The 20,433-nt window shown below is 35.2% G+C and overlaps 4 protein-coding genes across 10 annotated transcripts; 3 read left to right on the top strand and 1 right to left on the bottom strand.

Moving 5' to 3' along the window:
* Positions 1-1,165: 1,165 nt before the first annotated feature.
* LOC102624880 (50S ribosomal protein L11, chloroplastic) lies at positions 1,166-4,043 on the top strand. Its single transcript, XM_006476198.4, has 4 exons — positions 1,166-1,549; positions 1,672-1,844; positions 1,963-2,026; positions 3,643-4,043. Exons 1-4 carry the CDS (start codon positions 1,324-1,326, stop codon positions 3,846-3,848), a joined length of 669 nt encoding a protein of 222 aa, XP_006476261.2. The 5' UTR covers positions 1,166-1,323; the 3' UTR covers positions 3,849-4,043.
* Positions 4,044-5,009: 966 nt separating this feature from the next.
* LOC102623636 (metal tolerance protein A2) lies at positions 5,010-7,426 on the top strand. 6 transcript variants are annotated; one of them, XM_006476194.4, is made up of 4 exons: positions 5,010-5,195; positions 5,268-5,378; positions 5,682-5,881; positions 6,052-7,426. In XM_006476194.4, exons 3-4 carry the CDS (start codon positions 5,867-5,869, stop codon positions 7,243-7,245), a joined length of 1,209 nt encoding a protein of 402 aa, XP_006476257.2. In that variant the 5' UTR covers positions 5,010-5,195; positions 5,268-5,378; positions 5,682-5,866; the 3' UTR covers positions 7,246-7,426. The 6 variants fall into 6 exon arrangements, with proteins under 6 accessions (XP_006476257.2, XP_024954956.2, XP_006476256.2 ...); XM_025099188.2 differs by lacking the exon at positions 5,268-5,378; XM_006476193.4 differs by lacking the exon at positions 5,682-5,881 and having other exon boundaries at positions 5,012-5,195; positions 5,263-5,378.
* Positions 7,427-10,341: 2,915 nt separating this feature from the next.
* LOC102623334 (mitochondrial import inner membrane translocase subunit Tim13) lies at positions 10,342-11,916 on the bottom strand. Its single transcript, XM_006476191.3, has 2 exons — positions 11,686-11,916; positions 10,342-10,852 (listed from the first exon to the last, which is right to left on the bottom strand). Exons 1-2 carry the CDS (start codon positions 11,800-11,802, stop codon positions 10,703-10,705), a joined length of 267 nt encoding a protein of 88 aa, XP_006476254.1. The 5' UTR covers positions 11,803-11,916; the 3' UTR covers positions 10,342-10,702.
* Positions 11,917-17,734: 5,818 nt separating this feature from the next.
* LOC102622855 (B3 domain-containing protein Os03g0120900-like) lies at positions 17,735-20,034 on the top strand. Of its 2 annotated transcripts, none has more exons than XM_006476190.4 (2): positions 17,735-17,897; positions 18,015-20,034. In XM_006476190.4, exon 2 carries the CDS (start codon positions 18,380-18,382, stop codon positions 19,778-19,780), a length of 1,401 nt encoding a protein of 466 aa, XP_006476253.2. In that variant the 5' UTR covers positions 17,735-17,897; positions 18,015-18,379; the 3' UTR covers positions 19,781-20,034. The 2 variants fall into 2 exon arrangements, with proteins under 2 accessions (XP_006476253.2, XP_006476252.2); XM_006476189.4 differs by having other exon boundaries at positions 17,750-17,920.
* Positions 20,035-20,433: the final 399 nt, after the last annotated feature.

Here is a 20,433-nt window from a genome sequence, read left to right as displayed (position 1 = left end):
TTGGTTGGTTTTGGCATTATTAAAATACAACTCCAAAATGAATTATGCTCGGCAAGAATTGGGTAACAACCATCTGCCACAGCAAAGAAGAACTAATTTATAATGGTTAGATTGTGGCTACTCCCTGTCTTGTTAATTCCGTTGATCACGGTAACTAATTTCTTTCTGTAATTATAAAACTTACTTCAATCAGTCGTACTGATTGGAATTTTCAATAAAAAAATTAATCTTATTCTTCTTGAAAAAGAAAAAAAAGGCCAAAATATGTAGGCTTTGTGATACTACAGATAAAATATTCAATCTGAGTTTCTTCTTTTATTAGAAACTCGTTTTCTGGCAGAGTGAACTTGTGATTTTTCAATATTAAAAAAATAATAATAAATGGTAATTATTAAAATAAAATAAAATAAAACTGATATTTTCTTTTATTAGAATTGGACTATTGTCATCCCTCATAAATTCTTTTAAAACATCCCCTTCAAGGTTTCAATTATACTAAACTTAATGCCAAAAGTACCTTTCTTTTTAAATAAACATTATTAATTTATGAGTCTATTAATTTTTTTATTATTTCTTGCTCCTACAATTATTTTACAATCTTATTGGCTTAAGTCTTCACACAAATAATTTCTATAGGTGATAAACTTCTTAATAAAAATTAATGAGCATAAGGCAAAAATCATATAATTTGTCAGACTGGATTGTGTTCGTAATCATAAAAAACAATTCTTCAATATTTATATATTACTCTCATTATCAATAGTCGGTAACTGTCTCGGCTTTTGTTTCAATTTCTAAACCCAAGTATTAGACAATGAGTCTCTCCATTTCTCTTTTTTTTATATATATAATTTTAATTTTTCATTTAAAATGGCAAAAGAAAGAGCGAGTACATAAAATAGTAGATTTTTTAAGAAAATTTCTTGAACCATGGTAGAAAGAAGAAAGAATCCAGTGCACAAATCAAAATACTAAAAAATTTGGGCCAGAAAGATTTCACTAATCCAAGGTCAAAAAGAAAAAGGGGAAGCAACGGGGAGGTTCACTGGGGGATAGATCGGGAATTTAAAGGGGTGTCGGCTAGTAATTTAAAAATATAAAAAACGGGGTGTCGAAATTGGCGAGATTTTCGTTTTGAAAATTGATAATTGTAGTTGTGGGTACATTAGAAATAGATGTGGGGGGTCCATAGAGATGGTGGGCAAGAGTTGAGAGAGAGCGGCCGGAGATGTGGTTTTAAGTCCCAACGAACTTATCCGAAACATTTTCTTCTTCTTAGTTTGCTGTTGTTTGGTTACTCAGATTCAGTGGATTCGAGGTTCAATGGCTTCCTCTCTATCCACTTCAACGAGTCTTCAAAATACTAATCAGCAGCTTTCGTGCTCTTTATTTCCTTCAGCCGTCAACTTATCCTCAAACTCTAATGTCTCCCTCCCATTTTACGACAATAAAGTTAAACCATCCCCACTCCTCTCTTCAACTCCAAGATTTCTCACTGTCATTGCCATGGCTCCTCCTAAACTCGGTGGCAAAGCCAAAGCCAAGAAAGGTACCTCTATTTATTTACGACCATGCCCTTTCATTTTTTGTTCGGTTCTTATTTGCTTTTACATTTGCTTAATTCTTTTAATTTTTAATTTTAATATGTGTTCATTGGCGGGCGCGGAGCAGTGGTGGGTTTGATAAAGCTGGCTCTAGAGGCAGGAAAGGCCACACCTGCGCCGCCCGTGGGGCCAGCCCTTGGTGCTAAGGGTGTAAATATCATGGCTTTTTGTAAGGATTATAATGCTAGAACTGCTGATAAAGCCGGTTACGTTATTCCAGTCGAAATTACTGTTTACGATGTTAGTGCTTCCAAATCCATTTGTTCTTCATTTTCTTTTCAGTTAATTCATTGACCCTCTTTTTTATTTGTCTATTTATTTTTCTCTCTTTCCTTCTTTCTTTCTTTCTTTCTTTCAGGATAGGAGCTTCACTTTTATTCTTAAGACGCCGCCCGCGTCAGTTTTGCTCCTTAAGGCTGCTGGTATGCTTTCAATTATAATTAACCCTATTACATATATTATATTATAATTTTTGAGAATTGAGTAGTTGATCCTAATTGAATCAACTGTGGTGCCACTGTGATTCCTTGAAACTTTGTTGAGATTCTTGGAAAACCAAAATGTATGTGCTTGGCTTAACAAAGGTAAGGTGACACATTGTTGTAATGCATTGACTTTTCAATTCTGTATTTTAAGTAGGCCTTTGAAATTTTCTCATATCTGAATTATGTTCTGTCGCTACATCTTGTAATTGAAGTTTACTTGATTACATTTATTAAACGGTAGCTGAAAAGATGCCTACTGTTTAAGCAATCTCTTTTGGCTGAAATGAGTAAAAACCAGAAGAGTTGTTTTTGTAACACCAAATCTGCAGCAAGTTGAAATATGTTTCCCTTATCTTGAATCCCGCATATTATTTTTGGATTAACTTTGTACGTATTTCTGCATATTTTGGGTTGGGGTAATGTTGATTCCAGTAACAGGGGTGAGATTTCATTGTACTGAGAAAGGCCTAAAGACAAGAAGTCGACCTTCTTGTTGAGGAGTGAAATTTGTGTTTACATGGCCATAACCGTAGTGTTCTCCTTATGATAGGCTAGTGCCAAGCAGATACTTTATCTTTGTGTTGTTTTTACTTTGCTTGTTTTTCGGTCCCCTTTTTCTTGGCTATGAATAATGAACACTATAAACATAAAAGGATAAACTGAAAGACCCAGTATAATCTCAAAGACTTCATTTAATTTTTCTTTTTCCCGACAAGAACATGGCTGAACATCAAAACTTCTCGTTCAACATGGAAATTAACCAGAAACCTCATTCTTTTAGAAGTATGAGTTAGTTATTGAAATAGATCCATTATCTTTTGCTCTGCAATAGGTAGCATTCACTCCACTCCACTGATTATTTTATCACGGCCTGCCCGAAAGAGGTCCACAGCTAGTAATTATGTGCGTCCTTTTCATAACTGCTCACAGTATGAGCAGGACTTTTGGATCCATAATGCTTATCAGTTTTTACTTCTCAAAAATTAAAGTTTCATTGCAAGAAACACTCCCTTATTAATGACCTTGATACATTTTGCTGCAATCTCAATACTAATTCCCATATACAATCCTCATCCTTGATCTCTTTTGATCCGTTGTTTTGTTATTAAATCTTGTAGTACGATGAATGCATTTTATCTATTAGATGATGCCATATTGTGGGTCATTGTCATCTATGTTTGTATGAGAAAGACAAGATTCATAATGGGATAATGGCTGTGAAATTCATAGAAGGATGGAATATTGAAGCTTTGAATGTATATCTCTCGAATAAAAGCTATATTGAGTTCTGAACAAGGTTAAGGTGTTTTCAACTTATCCATTCAATCATGTTGCATTTTTAATGGATATCTATGGGGTCATGCTTAAGCAACTTGGTCTTTTTGGTTGTAATTGCAAACAATCAGTTTGTTTGGCGGAATTGGTTACTGTTGAATAGCAAAATGCTGTAACTGTAAATGGTTAAGTGATCAGTCTACAGTGTATTCTGCCATTTAATAAATATCATGAGTAAAAGATTGTGCTTTTAATTGCACTGAACTGATTGATAATAGGGGTGGAGAAGGGTTCAAAAGATCCAAAGCAACAGAAAGTGGGGAAGATCACCATTGAACAATTGCGGGCCATTGCCACGGAAAAGCTTCCAGATTTGAATTGCACTTCTATTGAATCAGCAATGAGAATTATAGCAGGTACTGCGGCTAACATGGGTATTGATATTGACCCTCCAGTTCTTGGGACCAAAAAGAAGGAACTTTGATTATTTCATTGTTGCCTTGATTTTGCTATAGTTGTGGGTTTAGCAGTCGCTTCAAAGTTCATGATGTACGACCAATTTTTGTATGTTTGGGTTATAATTTAGTTTCACTTCATTGGGAATTTTACAACAAAGAGTTGATTGCCAGGCCACAATTCCTTCCTGTTAGCCAATTTTATTTTATAGGTCAATTTCTTACATCAGTGCTGTTGTGAATGACCACCCCGTTTGGTTTGAAAGTTAAATCAAAAGCCAAAAGATTAGGCAGTCACGTGCACACAGTGGAGTTTCTGAGTGATATTGATTTGAACATATGCGAAAAGTGACAAAAAGAGCATTAATCAGAGCATTTCTCAGGACAGGAGATTTGCCAAGGTGTCAGCACCACAATCCTTCCCACTAATCTCTGATCTTATCATTATCATCGACTGTCATCGCAACATTAGATAATTATTTTTGGGCTGGCGCTAAGTTAGGTCGAGTGTAATTTACATCTCTTACAGTAACAGTACTCAATCCCACCTGTGATACTGTTGCTGTAAGCCTCCCTTATTTTTTAGGAATGGACAATCAAATTCATTCGAAATTTATATTATAAACTACAACAATGAGCTGGCAATCCACCTTTCCGCTTGTTTTACACGTGCACCCACCCTTAGCACTAGCCGGCTAGCCGCTATGCTTAGCTTAAACTTTACATTGTTTCGGTACAGTGTAGAGCAGTGTATTTATAAATCAACCATGCAATGTATGAGTTTAATTACAAGATTTTGATGCCATTAAAATTTAATAGTAATTTTTTATAATTTTAGTAATTTTTCACTCCATAAATTAATATCTTACCATAAAAATCAAAATTGCCAGTTAATAGTGGTGTGTGTTCCTTTTTATTTCTACTTTTACTAACTAATTGAAAGAAATAATATATATATATATATATATATAGTTGTATAAATTATATTTCTACTTTTATTAGTGTGTGGTGGACAGAAATCAAATCGTGGGTTAGATTCCTGGCATAGTTAGGACAAAATAGCAAAAGTGTAAAAGTCTTAATTGGCTAGCAAACAAATTTCGTTAATTAGTAAAGCAGAAAAATGAAATTGTTGTCTATGTATTTATTTATTCATACGCATACTGGAGAACTATTTACACAGCCGTAAGTAACTGTAACTCCCTATAAATTAGAAAAACAGGGGAAAGAAACAAAATATTTGATTTGTGTTAGTAGTATAAACTGAAAAAAACAAGACACGTATCAGCAGCCTCTCAGGTGGGGGGAGGGAGAGAGAGACAGAGAGTGTGTGTGCTAGTAATCTTCTACTTCAACCGACAACCATCAATCCAATGGTATGTTTGTGTGTCTGTTCTTTTTGTTTTTTGTTCTTTAATATGTTAATTTATAGTATTTGGCCAGTGCAGTTCCCTCCTCCTGAACACAAGGAGCAAATAAATTTGTCATATTTTGATGGATGGATGGATGGATGGATGGATATGTAGTGCTACATGTTATGCGTTGATCTTTCTGGACAGGTGTTTTGATTGATTCTTCATTCTCACGTCACTTGTATGATCTTGATTTCTTTGAATTAATGGCTGATTACACGTCCGATCTTCATGTTGCCATCCTTTCTGTGTGCTTGTTAATTTCTTTGTTTAATCATCTATTATTTGTTTTTAAAAGAAATGTTCACGAGGAAATCTGATTTCTGATCATCATGTGTGTATCTATCCGATTTCTGAAAGCTTGAATTTCTTTAGCTTTGCATGTGCGTGGATAGATTTATTGACTTACTTTGCCTGTACCAAAAGACTCCCTCTTCTTCTCTGTTCCAGAGATTTCCAAACAGCTGCTTATGGATTTAGCTTTGCTAGTCGATTCCACCTTTTTATCTTTGTGGCGGGGGAAAGGAAGAAATTGGGGTTTCAGAAACAAAGATTTGACTAGTAGTCATCTATGGACAAATTTTTGGTCTTCGAAGCAAGGATGGTTGGTTTAAGAACACACGGATGATGAGAATATGACCTTCTCATTGGTATTTGAACTCATGTGAAGAACAAATTTATTTATCTAACTTCTGGAATTTTCCTTTCTCTGAAGCCACAATCATGATTGGTCATTGTGTTGCACTGAATGAGGACATCAAAATATGCTTGCATTGGCATCTGACTCTTTTTTCCACTCTTCATGATGTTGATTTTTCAGATGGAAGTGCAAAACTCTGAACACTCGCATGTAATTGACGTATGTGGTGATGTGGCGGCTGTACAGACAAGCCTAGTGGGGAGCAAGTTTTGTGGAGAAGCACCTTGTGGATTTTCGGATTCTAAAACCAGTTCGAAAGATGCAGAGGAGCGTTCAGCATCCATGCTGAAGCTTTTGATTGTAGTTGTGCTCTGTATAATCTTTATGGGTGTAGAAGTTGTTGGAGGTATGAAGGCCAACAGCCTTGCTGTATTGACCGATGCAGCTCATCTCTTGTCGGATGTTGCAGCATTTGCAATATCGTTGTTCTCTATATGGGCTTCGGGGTGGGAGGCGACTCCACGTCAGTCTTATGGTTTCTTCAGGATTGAGATACTTGGTGCCCTTGTTTCCATTCAGTTGATATGGCTTCTCGCTGGAATCCTTGTGTACGAAGCTATTGTTAGACTTATTCATGAAAATGGCCAAGTTCAAGGATTTCTTATGTTTGTCGTTTCTGCAATTGGTTTAGCTGTTAATATCGCCATGGCATTCTTTCTGGGTCATGATCACGGTCATGGTCACAACCATGGACACGATCACAGTCATGGGCATGATGCTAAACATCATCAGCATCATCATGGGGGTGACTTCAAACACAGAGATGAGCATCTTCATTCCCATGAAACAGATCGCACTGAGCCTTTGCTAAGCACTTGTTCAGAAGAACATAAACCGAAGGATGGTCCGAAACAGAAGAAACAACGGAACATCAACGTGCAGGGGGCTTATCTACATGTACTTGGGGATTCCATTCAAAGTGTTGGGGTGATGATTGGCGGGGCAATCATATGGTATAAGCCTGAGTGGAAGATTATTGATTTGATATGCACCCTAGCTTTCTCTGCTATTGTGTTGGGCACAACATTCAGGATGTTGCGAAACATTTTAGAGATTCTGATGGAGAGCACACCTAGAGAGGTTGATGCCACGAGGCTTGAGAAGGGGCTTTGTGAGATGGAAGAGGTTGTTGCCATCCATGAACTGCACATTTGGGCTATAACAGTTGGGAAAGTGTTATTGGCCTGCCATGTCAAAATCAAGCCTGAAGCTGATGCTGACATGGTATTAGAAAATGTTGTAGACTATATTAAGAGAGAATACAACATCAGTCATGTGACTATTCAGATTGAGCGGGAGTGTAGAAAGAGTTGAATATGAGTAGGTGAATTGTATAGGTGAGCTGCACTGCATGTCTGTTTTTAATATATAGATTGTATTAGTTGTAGACGGATAATTGAACTGTCAATCTGCAATGGCTATATTCTGTCAGAAGATATGTTTTCATGGTTCTAAACCCTTTAGCCAGTTCAATTTATGGAGAAGATTGCAGTGACTCAGTGTTCTCTTGGTGAATGCCATTAGATCTGAATTAAGCTGGAACAGACACAAGATTTTATTTAACTACAAGGTTCCCAAACTAAATTTCACTTATCTTTGTAAAATACTGCCGCTTTTGCCAAGCTTTCAAATTCTCTTCTTGTGCTCTCCCAAGTCCTATCCTCCTGCATTTGTGTTCATTGTGAACAAATCAAACTGAAACAAGCTTTTCATTGCAAGGCTAGCTTCGGGGGTTTCCAATCGCTATCACTTCCCCGTTGAACGGTAATTCTAGCTCCATAGCTATTTTTCAGTATCAGTGCTCATCAAACCAACCGTGGAGGAGGCTGGAGCATCCACTAATTCATTCATTCAAATTCATAACTAGTCAACGATCAACCCATATATTATCAATTGAAATGAAGAATAGGATTTTAAGTTGGTTAATCATACCGAAATCTCACCTTTATGAAAACGGTTTCTCCGTTGGGAATGTGCATGAATAAATCACAAAACCAAAAAGCAAACATTATTTTTGCGTCAGCGTTAGAGTGGCAAAATATTTCTAAAGACAACTTCCCTTTCACAAGCTGTTGTCCTATTTTGAGAGCCTGGAAAACGCATACTTTTACTTGTTACTGGTGATGAACCAATTTACTTTTTACAAGTTCAACAGCTAAATATCAATAATCTGAAATAATAGTTCCAAACTAGAAGTAGATATAGAAATGGAAATGCACAGAAAACTGTTTGATAACAGACAAAATACGATAAATTATTTAGAGGTTATGAAATTAGATGTCCAACTACATGTATAATGACAAGACAAGATCAGGCAGTTGAAGCTTTGAACAAGTCCAAGCAGAATTCAGCTGCAAGCTCCCTGTTCCAAAATTTGAATAGACGGCCGGGTGATGTCGGTCAATCAAATCCTTTGAAGGAAAGGAGCTAAAACAGCATCAGGTGATGGACAATAGAACGTTGAAACAGACATGCCTCCTTGTCACAGTCCACCCCAGCTCGATAGAGCACACTCTAACTCCTGTATCGATCATTGCTAAGAACCTGAGTGATACGGATACATCCGAGTTACAAAATTTGATTAATTACCGTCTCTGCCAACAAATGAGATGTTTCAATTATTTGGCGGGAATGAAATTGACCTGCATTTGATCGCCGATGTTGACAATGAAGGTATTAGGAAATAGGAATAGAACTGACAGCAAGCCAGTTGCCATTTCTAAGGACATCAATCAATCATATCATTTAATAAATTAGGATCAGTGTGTCCTGTGTTGGCAATCCAGAAGTCACCTCGGGCTGAGGGCAGGGTGGATACATACAAGTTTAAAGCCATGTGTCGCCCAAATTTGCCTAATGCCTCCTTTTCTATAAATATAATATAATCACTTTGAAGCCCAGGGCTTTCTGTTATGGACTCACCTCAACTACCCTCAGCACTAAACATCTTTACACTTGTACAGTAGTCACCCACGGCCTCTCTGTCAAGCGTCTAAGAAGTTGTTTGTTAAATGTTTGAAATTTGAAATTTTATATATTTTATATATATTTTTAAATATTTTTATTTATTTTTTAAAACTTATGTTTAATTTTAAGATATTTATATCTGAATAGAAAAAAATAAACTTTTGTGACTTTTATTTGAATGGAAAAAAGTCTGAATGACAAGTAAATATATATTCAAAAAATATCTCTGTAAAATAACTTATTTCCTAAACTATAAAATCTAATCTTATTTTTTTATTTTAATTTATAAGGACATAAATGTCAAATAACTAAGTTTAAGATTTTTTTATTGTAAAAACAAACAAGATGTCACTTATATTCAAATATTTAAAAAAGAAAAACAAATATGTCATTCAGATTTTCGTATTCAGACTCATTCAGACTTTAGAAAAATTCAGACCCATTTAAATTTTAGACAAAAAAATAAACACTACCTAAGTCTCAAAAACAACGGATTAAAATATATGACTGGATATTTAGCATGTAATGTTGAAGTGGATAGCAATGAAGGCATGAAGCAGTCTCTGGAAATCTCTCCAGTTGGACACCTTTTCAGTCTTGACATTAAAACTAGTGGACGGTCTTATAAGGGCCTCGAAGGGTCATCAGAGCAACTGTTCAACCTCTCTTTCTCTGGCGATTTCTCAACATGTTATTGATTACTGCCTCCAGGATCCCATAGTTCTTCACCTGAAAGAAGCCAACATCTTGGCATGCCTGGCCAATCTAGAGGACCGTAAAGACCCTCCAGATCGATAAGGTGAATTGTACCATCTGATATCTGAACCTCAGTGAGATTTAGACGGCCAGGGATGGGCTGAATATAGTTAGGGGGAACATTTTTAACAGTAGATGCAAGGTTGGATAATAGAAGCTTGGTGGTAGTTGCAAGCAACCATGCCCAATGACCATTAAAATTGTAATTTCCTGATGGAAGTCAAAGGTTCCAGCTGGTGATCAGTGGTGACTTCTGTTTAATATATGTTTACATGCACATTGCATAACATACATTGTGGTGGGAGTGGAGTAAGAGGATAATACAGATCTGACGGCTTTTGACTTCACCATTCACCGACCACTGGTGATTACTGTATCTGTATCGGCAATTTCATTCTTACAGCCTGCGGTGTCAGTCTTTCCCACAAATTCATCGAGTACCTGAGTTTGATTTGGGTGCTATCAGGCAAGAAAAAGGGCAAAGGTGCAAGAAAAAGGGCAAAGGTGGAGGCCGCTGCTGGCATAGAGCAGCCGTAAATAGGAACCTATGTTATACATTTTGGGTCCATTGTGCCATTTGAAGAGGAAGTGCCGTCTCATAAATTGGCAAAGTGCATCATAATGGCTAAATACAAGGTGACAGAAAAGGAGAAGGAAAGGAGTTCAAGGAAATATTAGCCGGCTCTGTACATCAATTCAAGTTACAATTTTGTAATTTGACTTTACTCTTATGTTACATCTTTTTAAAATTCTAATGGAACAAAATTTAAATCCCATAAGCAAAGGTCCTTATCACAGCATCAAAACTATGCATTGCTACAGGAACAAATAATCAAATACTAATAAGTACTAATTCTAGCATTAACAGATAAGATGCTAAGATATTTCAAGTTTGCATAAAGAAATTGCGGTACATATAGTAAGATTCAAGGCAAAGAAAATACTTGATGATTGCGAGAAATGGAAGAGTAAAGACCAAATATAATTGTTGATCCAAGATTTGGCAAATTGCACATTCTTTTCTGCATAAATGGTGCAATCTGAAAGATCAGCGCTGTGCACTAAAGAGCGCTCTGCCAATGATGCCAGTGGCCTCAATATAGCGATCCACACACCGAGAGACGCAACTACTCTCACTGCCACTCAGACTTGAACCTGGTTTTGTGATGCACTTCTCAAAGCACTTGCCTGTTACAGTCTGATAAGCAAATAACCACTTAAACCATAAGTCCAATGAAGGAAGAAATGATTCATCCAAAAACAAGACCCAACCAACAAACAGTGGACAATTTTTCATAACTGAAGTCAGAACAAATAAGATAGAGGGGCAAAAACTAAAAACTCAGCTCAGCAGACAAAGCAATACTAAATATTGCTTATGGGAATACATACATATTAGCACCAGATTCAAAATTCCTCACTATGACCTAGGAAATTTTCGAAATCCAAAGTGATGATTAGGTAAAGATAAGTCAGAAGTTGAGTGGCCGCATTATCAGATGTATGAGGTAAAACTATGACTCAAATTAGCCAATGTTTCTAAGCATATACACGCAGATACTCAAGAAAGAATTGCTGATCCCACCGAAATCACGAAAGACACCTCGGCATAACTTGTAAGAGGACTTATGTTTAGACCCTTTGTATAAAACATGCAAATAAGGTAGAATGCAAGAGAAAAGTGACTGGAGAAACTCTCAAGAACAAGTTCCCAAAACACCCTCCAACTACAACTAAAAATCAATAATGTATATAGAGGGCAGTTTATTCAAGCAATTTTGATAACCTAAAGCAATTTACAGCCAAAAAAGTAACGAAAAGATGGGCCTTTTTTTTTTTTCCTTAAAAAGAAAATCTAAAGATCAATTTAGTTTCGAACGCGCGAACACAAATTTGCAAAAAGAACGAAATTAAAAAAAGCACAAAGCAGAGAAAAGAATGAATGTCTAAGGAAGATTAAAGGGTAAAGAGGAAAAAAAAAAAAACAGAAATGAAGAGTAACGACGGAAACTGATGAAAGAGATTGAATACCTCGAGAAACTCCTGGGCATAAGCCTGAGCAAGCTGGAGCTTCAACTTGTCCATGAACTCCTCATTTGAGAACTGAGACGATCCTGCTCCACTCGCAGAAGATGTAAACGAATCCATTTGCTTGTTTTCTTCTCTTCTCTTCACTTCACTTGCTTATATTGTAAATAAATAAAACCCTAGAAACCAAGCATCTCTCTCCATATTAATATAGCATAAAACTCAAAGCCTTAATTCTTAAACACCGCGAGCGGAAAGTGACTGTCGAGGTTTTGTTTTAAGTCGAATTTACAGGCCTTAGATGTGAAACGGCCCAATTATCATGGGGTCTAGATTGGATCCAAAACTCGAAGCTCATTGCAAGCCCAGATATTTGATGTGAAACGGCCCAGACAAAAAAATGATCTCCCTGTCCCTGTCTCTTCCTTGTCGCTTTGCTTAAGACAAAAGATAGAGTTTGCAGGAAATCAATGAAAGGTCTAATGATGTGATGACAGACACGTTTCTGCATTGAGCCCCACATCCAAAATGTGGTCTTGGCTTAATTTGGTTAATTAAGAAATGCAACTAGGTAATTAAAAGTAAAGCCCCAATTTCCCTACTTACAAAGTCAAGGAGGCATCATATCAATCACGCACAGAGGAAAAAAATGAAGTTGCAATTAAACAAATGTTAATTGCATTGAAAAGAAGAGTCAATTATCAATATTTTGTCGAGATTGAAGATGAGGGTACCGTCGGGTGGGGGGTAGTTTATTTATTCCCTTCAATTTTGCCCATCACAACTCAATTCATACAAATTAACTTTATAACAACAAAGCTCCAAATCCAATATCCTGAATGGAGAAACCGACACTCCCAAGTCCCAACTCCCATATATAACATAAAACAAACGATAGGATAGGCGCCAAAGCCAACTGGACGGTAGAGGGTGTGGTGTCAACTGTGCTATCTTAATCAATGGGGGTCCAATATTGTGAGCTTCCATTTCAAAGGGCACGTGGTCCTCTACCTAGCTGCTGCCTCTCCTCTCCAACACTGTGCTCACCAAACTGCAACCATGCCCTTTCTTCTTTCTTCTTTTCGTTTTTGTTGCTTCTTTTCCCTTGAGATTTGAGAACCGCCCATTAGGATTTAGGAACGCATTGGCCAGGGAAAATTTTAAAATTTAAAAAAAAAAAGAAAAAGAAACACACACACACACTTTAATTTAGTTAATACGTTTTCCAATGTCGTATTTGACATTATGTTTACCATATCTCGTCTTTTGCTCGATCGATATACACATGTATATCGATGTAGCGATCGAGGTATGGACCTTTAATAACTTCAATTGGCGAGACATCATTAGTCCCGTTCTGAACCCCCATCACCCTACATTGTTGCTTATGTATGTATGCAATTGATTTTCTTTATGGGTCTCAACTCTAGCTGGTGATACACCTTTACACAGTTTGTAATGCATTCATCTTACTCATTAGATAATTAAAAGCGAGAGTTTTATTTCTGAATGTTAAAAAAAAAATAATAATAATCGAATGAAAAATAATTTTTTTAAATGTCTCTATTAAATATATCTATTTTCCAAATGATAAAACTTACTCCCTTTTATACATTTTGATTTATTTATGACATAAATCCCAAATATCAGTATTTAAAATTTTTATTTATAAAAATAAATATGATATTATTTATATTAAAATATTAAAAGACGATAAACAATTATATGCCATAGGCATTTAAATTCATACCCAAACTTCAATAAAATTCAAAACTTATTCTATTTAAAAAAAAAAAAAAGACAAATGTTATCTAAGGTGGCGTTTGTTTTTTTGTCTGAAATTTGAATAAACCTGAATTAGTCTGAATTCTGAATAGATCTGAATATCTGAATCCGAATAATATGTTTATTTTTTCGTCTGAATCTCATAAAATAAGTATTAAGTTGTTTGTTTTTTTCAACTTAAAAAGCTAAAAATATGTACTTTTACATTTGTATCCCTATTAAATTTGAATGTCAAATAAATAATATATTAAATACCACAATATTTTAACATTTATAAGTAAAACTATATTCAAGCGAATACATAATTATTTTAGAATTTTAATATATAAAATACCATAAATTTAAATTTTATCGTATATAATATAAGAAAGAAAAAACATGGATATTTTTATGTGAGGTAAATGTCTATGGGTGAGTTTGCGATAGACATAAAAAATAAATTATAAAGTAAGGATATTTTTGACAATAGCAAGTAATTGACTTAATTCAAATTTCTCCATTAAGTAAAAAGCTAAAAAAATTGGCTTATTTTATTAAGTCAAAATTATCTAAAAAGTCTCATTAAGTTATAAAAACAAACGCCTCTAATTAACTTAATTAATTAAGTTAAGTCACTTTAAGTCATTAAGTTAAAAAACAGACGCCACCTAAGTGTGGGTTTTGGAAAGTGGAAACCATTCACTAGAATTAGTGGCATACTTATCAAGATCATTGATCATTTCTCTCTCTCTCTCATTAGACTTTACGCCATGTTCGGTTGGCATGAACTGTAAAAGGAATTTGATTTCTCTTGCTCTTTCCATTGGTTAGCAATAGCATCTCCAAATGTCTCTATAAATTTTACTCTTTAATATCTATTTGCTTACCCATATGACAAATAGAAGAGTGAAAAAATATATTATTATCCAAAAGACTCTTTAAATATAAATAAGTTAATATTATTTTAATCAAATTATTTTTTTTAAAGTCAATAGTAATTAAAATATTTCTCTCTCTTTCTCTAGTAAAAAGTAATAAAATATAAATTGAAGAGGTAGAAATCAACTCTCCAAATTTGAAGAGAGAGAATTATTTTTTATTTAAAGAATTTTAATTGAAATGTCTTTTGGAACCTTAAATGTTGGCGTGTTTCTTCAAATAAGTAAAAAAATCTTATTTAAAGAGTATTTTGGTGATGTTCTAAACTCTCTTTAGTCAGAATTTAATTTCCATTGAAATTTAAATTCCAAGAAAGTCCTAGCTAGATTTGGGGGTAGAGACACTTCTTTTATTATTATTATTATTATTGTTGTTGTTGTTGTTATTATTATTATGATATATTAGAAGTAATAATTATTGTCCAATCTTCGGATTCAGAATCAGAAACGCTGCCGATGCTATGCCTGTCTTCACCTACCCCCATTTTTTAATAAACAATAATGATAATAATAATAATAATACAAATTATTGCTGGGCTCCCCACTAATATTCCTCCACTTCCTCCACAACTTGTGAGAGGGTGATTGATAGATAGATATGCCATTTTAAATTATTAAATTTTCACTCAATTTGGTATTTTACAAACGCTTCGTATCAGTTATTGCATGCATGGTAGAAAAGCGAAACATTAAAAAGAAATGGTGGCTATCTTCATGATAATAATAATAATAATTATTATTAATTAATTAATTAATTCTACTTGCGGATGTCATTGGAGAACTTTTTCTTTTTGCAAGTTGAGACACGAGATTAATTAATGGAGCTCTTGGGTCATGTCGGTCTGGTCAAGTATACTACTGGGTTCTTCTTTTTTTTAAGAAAAAAATATTAATTTAAGAAATCCCCAATGCAACATGAGTAATCGTATATATACACAAAAGATACCAGTCAACATTATTTGTTCTAGCTAGGCAAGGACCAAATGCGGATAATTTAGCATTAATTTTCCTCTGCTGATATGAGTATTCTTAATTTTTTTTACAGATATTGTGCTACATGTGTTTTAGTGTTAGTGGATGATTAAGATTTATTTATTTTTTATTTTTTAATTTATTAACCACCAATCATATCAATAAAATTTGCTCAGATGAAGATCAGATCAGAAGAGAATCCTAATTCCTAATCCTTTTTAAAAAACCATAAACGTAACTATTAATTATTCCCTTAATTAATTATAAACTTCACTACTTGCGGGATGTAAACTTGTAATTGTTGGTTTAATGGAAATATTATCCGTGGGCTGGAACAAGTGGGCTTTTCTCATTGATTGGATAGGAGGAATGCGTGGGTTTGCAAGTTGGGTTTGTTTGGCAAGTCAGAAAAAAATAAAAAAAAGCAGAAAAACATAATAATGAATTAATAATAATAAACGGTAATTAATGTTTATAATTGCGTGATTCCCTTTGTTGATTAGTTCAATAAATGCAAACGTCATCCTATCCAGGTCAGATGACGAAAGCTGGCTTAATGTTAATGACTTGAAAGCTAATTGCCCGGTAATAATTGTAAAATAATAATTGTCATGTCTGTCTCCCGAATCCCACCATTTTGGACATTTTCATATGTTAACAACAATCTTAAATTGAACCAATTCAAAGGTATGCTCTCACGAACATCAAGACAGGTAAAGCTAGCATAGCATTACAAGATTCAAAATTAATGGCCAATGCAATTGCTTTCTCCCTCCTCCAATAATTAATCAGAATGAAATGTCACTGTTTTGAATTAATCATGTGATTATTATTATATGTATGAATGGGTCCCTTTTTTAATCACCATATAAATAATAATAACTAATACAGGGCATTTGCAAATAGCTGGATAGGATTTAGGCAGCAAATCTGGAGGATGGGGACCGAAGGGGAGCAAATTATGCCGCACATGTAAGTCATACACACACACACACACACACACACACACACACACATAGAAGCATAGCCAATCAGTGCAATAATTTTGATCAGTTGGGTAATATTTGTTCATCAATTATATAGCAGCTTCACAATTATATGTATTCAACAAATCACAACTATTATTATTGCCCCACCCCCACTATCCTACAATTGAGATGCTACCGGTCGTCATTTTCCTCTACACGTTTTGACTTTGAAATGATTGGATGCTTGGAATCATATGTACATGTCATTTCTCAGTTAACATTCAAATTAATCACTCTGCAGCCCTTTTTTTTTTTTTGGTTTATGTATAGAAATTCTTAAGTGCAGATATTAAAACATTAATTTTGTACAGATGGAATTAAAAGACAAAAAAATAAAAATAAAGATTTTAATGTATTATTTTTTTTATATATTTTAATGTCCGTAAATTTGTGGGGTTTTCTTTTTCTTTTTTTGTTAGTCTTGATCCTAAAAAATATGTGTTTGTGTATATGTGCGTATATTAAAAAAGACTAATCAGCAGAAAAAAGTTAATTAACAGTCAACTAATGACAACTTGTGATTAGTGTTATTATTTTATATTTCTTCGAAAATCCCATTTGATCTAATATAATACACTCACACACATATATAAAGAGATAAATAGGGATATAGTCACGCAGCTCACGATGGTATTAAAATTAAAAACAAATAATTGAGTGAATTATCAATAACAAAGTGATAGGTGATGGTTATTACATAACTAAGATGAGATTAATTAAATTGATATTGGGCCTTATATTTAACGATCTATATAATGTTGTTGTTATATGACATGTGGGAAGACATCGAGACCTTTTTTTTATTGATGAATTAAATCGAATGAACTTAATTAAGCGAGACCTTTTATCTATCTAATAACTCTAAATTTAATTATTTTATTATTCATCAATCAATTAATTACCATCTAGTTGTGCGCCCACCACCACCACAGTAGAGAGTGGTCCATACCAATTTAATGAGACCAAATCAAAACCCTAACCTGAGTTAGATTGATTCTTCACTTTCTATATTATATTTTTTAAATTTTGTTTTCTGAAAATAAATTGGAAACTGTTTTTATAGTGATTATTATTATTAGGGAGAGGAGCAATATTAATTGAAAAAGAAAAGAAAATAGAATTAAATAAAAAAGAAAAGTGGAGAATGAAGCTCGCGGTGGAGAAAACAGCTGGCTTTGGCCTTAGACTTAGGGGGGCCTTTTCAGAGAAGAGAAATAAAGAAACAAATAAAATGTGTGAAACAGTACCCAGGATGAAGACAATGACAAGCTCACATGAGCCCAAGCAGATAATACTTGGGGGTCCCTATCCCTACGTATGTATAAACTCACTCAATACCCTCCCAGTTACGATCTTCATTCATATCTCCTAGCTCTCTCTCTCTCTCTCTCTCTTTCTCTGTTAGTATTAATTTAGTACAATTAATTGTTTAGAAAAGAATAATAATAATAATAATAATAATTCAACTGGGCCTAACTAGTGAACCTTCAGGGAGCTAAGGCACCATCGCCCTGTAAGAAATTAAGAAAAAATCAGGTTTTGCTTTGCTTTGCTTGCTTTTACATGTGTGTGTGTGTGTGTAGATATAATTTCTCCATTCTCACTTTTTGTAATTTTTTTGGTTGTCAAGGTCAACAACAAGAAGAGGAAGTTGCAGTAGTACAGTTAGTTTGAAATGTCCATGGAGGCCCATCTCATGCGTCTGAGTCTTCTTAATAATTAAAAACCTTCAACCCACCCTCTCTATGGACACACAGAATATATAGTTTGCTATAAAGAAAAGTCATACAAGTAGCAGCACTGGTAGCTGCCGCTTGTTTCACAAATTTGTTTCTTTAATTTGATATCTGCTGCCTTGTTTGTAAGGAATTGAAGAAGCATGTTATTAGTATATTAGTTGTGGGGTAGGGGGTTGATGATCTTCGTGTCATCCATCTTGATTTGTTGTATGGGTAGTGATCTAGATGCATTTTGATTTTAATTAATTAACAATCGATGGAGTTTGGGTCGTCGTCAAACTCATACTCAAACAGAGAAAGGTTAATTTGTGAAGAAGATGAGATGATTGGAATTGATTATGAGATGGGTAATATTATTAGCAACACCGGTAGCAACCAAGCCGTGAAGCTTCATTTCAGTACTACATACGCTTCTAATTCTTCCTCCTCTCCATCATCTGCATCTTCTCACCACCACCACCACCACCACCAATACACAACCCAGACCCAGCAGCTGCTTCCTCTTACCACTCATCATCAAAATTACAACAAACAACAACAACAACCACAAATGGGTTCTTGGCTATTAGGCAAAACAACAACAACAACGACAGCCGCCGAATTAGAAGATGTCTCAAACGAAGAAGAAACTGCAGCACCAACAAAAGAGCAGGCCATCATCATGCAGGAGACGAAGGATATTATTGAAGAAGGAGAAGCAGAAGAAGATCGTGTTCTTATTAGCTTGGAGAAGGAACACATGTTTGATAAAGTTGTAACACCAAGCGATGTGGGTAAGCTGAATCGTTTAGTCATTCCAAAGCAACACGCAGAAAAGTACTTCCCATTAGACTCTTCCTCGAACGAGAAAGGCCTTCTCTTGAATTTCGAGGATCGAAATGGAAAGCCATGGAGGTTCCGCTACTCTTACTGGAACAGCAGCCAAAGCTACGTCATGACCAAAGGCTGGAGCCGCTTTGTCAAGGACAAGAAACTGGATGCCGGTGACGTTGTTTCCTTTCATAGGGGTGTTGGTGATTTGGCTAAAGGTCGTCTTTTCATTGACTGGAGGAGAAGATCCCATCCTCCTGCTGCTGCTGCTGCTTCGTTTTCTCGCCACCTGCCATTTTACCGGTCCATTCCTTGGAATCCTTTGCTGATGATGAGGCCACCAGTACTGCCGGCGTCCATGTACTCACAATCACAAATCAACAATAACTTTTATAACCGTAACAGCATCAGCCTTGGTGGTACGGGTAATAATAATAATGTGCTAAGCACTCGTACACTGGGGTCTATTTTGTACTTGAGATCACAATTACCAGCAGCGCCGGCCATACAACAACAACCACCACCACCACCACCACATACGGAGATAGGAATGACGAAGTGGCAGCAGCATCCAATCGTGTTTGATTCGGTGCCGGTGGTCCAAGGAAAGGCGACGGCAAAGAGATTGAGACTATTTGGTGTGAACATGGACTGCCCCATAACGGAGTCGGATGATGAATGTCACATATTGTCCTCGTCAACAAGTATCCAACATGCTACAATGGCAATTCACGATCAGCCCTCTCAACTTTCTTCATCATCACAATTAAGTCTCTACGATGCTACTCCACTGCTTCCTCCTTTCGACTTCCTCAACAAAGGCAAGGCTTCCATGTCCTTTGATTGATCCGGTATATAGCTAGCTGCTAGCTGCTAGCTGCCGGAGAAGAAGAAATCATCTGTCAAGACTCAAGACAGCTAGCTTGGCTAATCATCACCTCTCTTTTTTTCATCTTAATTTCTTTTTCTTAATATATATTTACGCAATTAGATTATATATGGTTTTACATTGATACAGTCTTCACAATATTAATGGTGCTGTCTTCATCTCCATCTATACTTAATAATAATAAAGAAAAATATTGGTGATCAAATTGGGTATCAGAGATCCATCCCCAAGGGGGAATATAATGCATGCAGCTGCAGCAGGTTCAAGTGTTGGTGTTTCTGAAGATTTTATCTCAAATAAAGATTATGTGCATGCTAGACTGACTATCAGGCAGCACTTATGTCTTCTATATCTGTATATCCTTTAGTTAACTTACTTTTGTGATCATTTGATTATATATAGTGTATATAGGTTAGAAAGTAAACAATATTAATTTGTTTATGAGAAATAGAATATAATGGCATGCATATATGTGTATATATATAAATATATATAATGTTTGCCTTTTAAGGGGCTGGTAGTGTAGTGGCTTCTCCAATAATCTGTGGTGGCTTCTCCATGGTTTTTCTCAGTGAATGAATGAGTTTTAATTTAATTATTCTCTGCTGTCT

Source organism: Citrus sinensis, chromosome 3, assembly GCF_022201045.2.
Source record: "Citrus sinensis cultivar Valencia sweet orange chromosome 3, DVS_A1.0, whole genome shotgun sequence".
In the NCBI taxonomy this organism is placed as follows: domain Eukaryota; kingdom Viridiplantae; phylum Streptophyta; class Magnoliopsida; order Sapindales; family Rutaceae; genus Citrus; species Citrus sinensis.
This window is presented reverse-complemented; position numbering and strand designations above follow the sequence as displayed.

Excerpts from the sequence above, each read along its gene's own strand:
- LOC102623636 (XM_006476193.4), top strand. The coding sequence starts at position 5,352 with ATGTTATGCGTTGATCTTTCTGGACAG. Across the intron at positions 5,379-6,051 it reads GCGTTGATCTTTCTGGACAG|ATGGAAGTGCAAAACTCTGA; the intron begins GTGTTTTGATTG and ends TTGATTTTTCAG.
- LOC102623334 (XM_006476191.3), bottom strand. The coding sequence starts at position 11,802 with ATGGATTCGTTTACATCTTCTGCGAGTGGAGCAGGATCGTCTCAGTTC. Across the intron at positions 10,853-11,685 it reads ATGCCCAGGAGTTTCTCGAG|ACTGTAACAGGCAAGTGCTT; the intron begins GTATTCAATCTC and ends TTTGCTTATCAG.
- LOC102624880 (XM_006476198.4), top strand. The coding sequence starts at position 1,324 with ATGGCTTCCTCTCTATCCACTTCAACGAGTCTTCAAAATACTAATCAG. Across the intron at positions 1,845-1,962 it reads TCGAAATTACTGTTTACGAT|GATAGGAGCTTCACTTTTAT; the intron begins GTTAGTGCTTCC and ends TCTTTCTTTCAG. Across the intron at positions 2,027-3,642 it reads TTTGCTCCTTAAGGCTGCTG|GGGTGGAGAAGGGTTCAAAA; the intron begins GTATGCTTTCAA and ends GATTGATAATAG.
- LOC102622855 (XM_006476190.4), top strand. The coding sequence starts at position 18,380 with ATGGAGTTTGGGTCGTCGTCAAACTCATACTCAAACAGAGAAAGGTTA.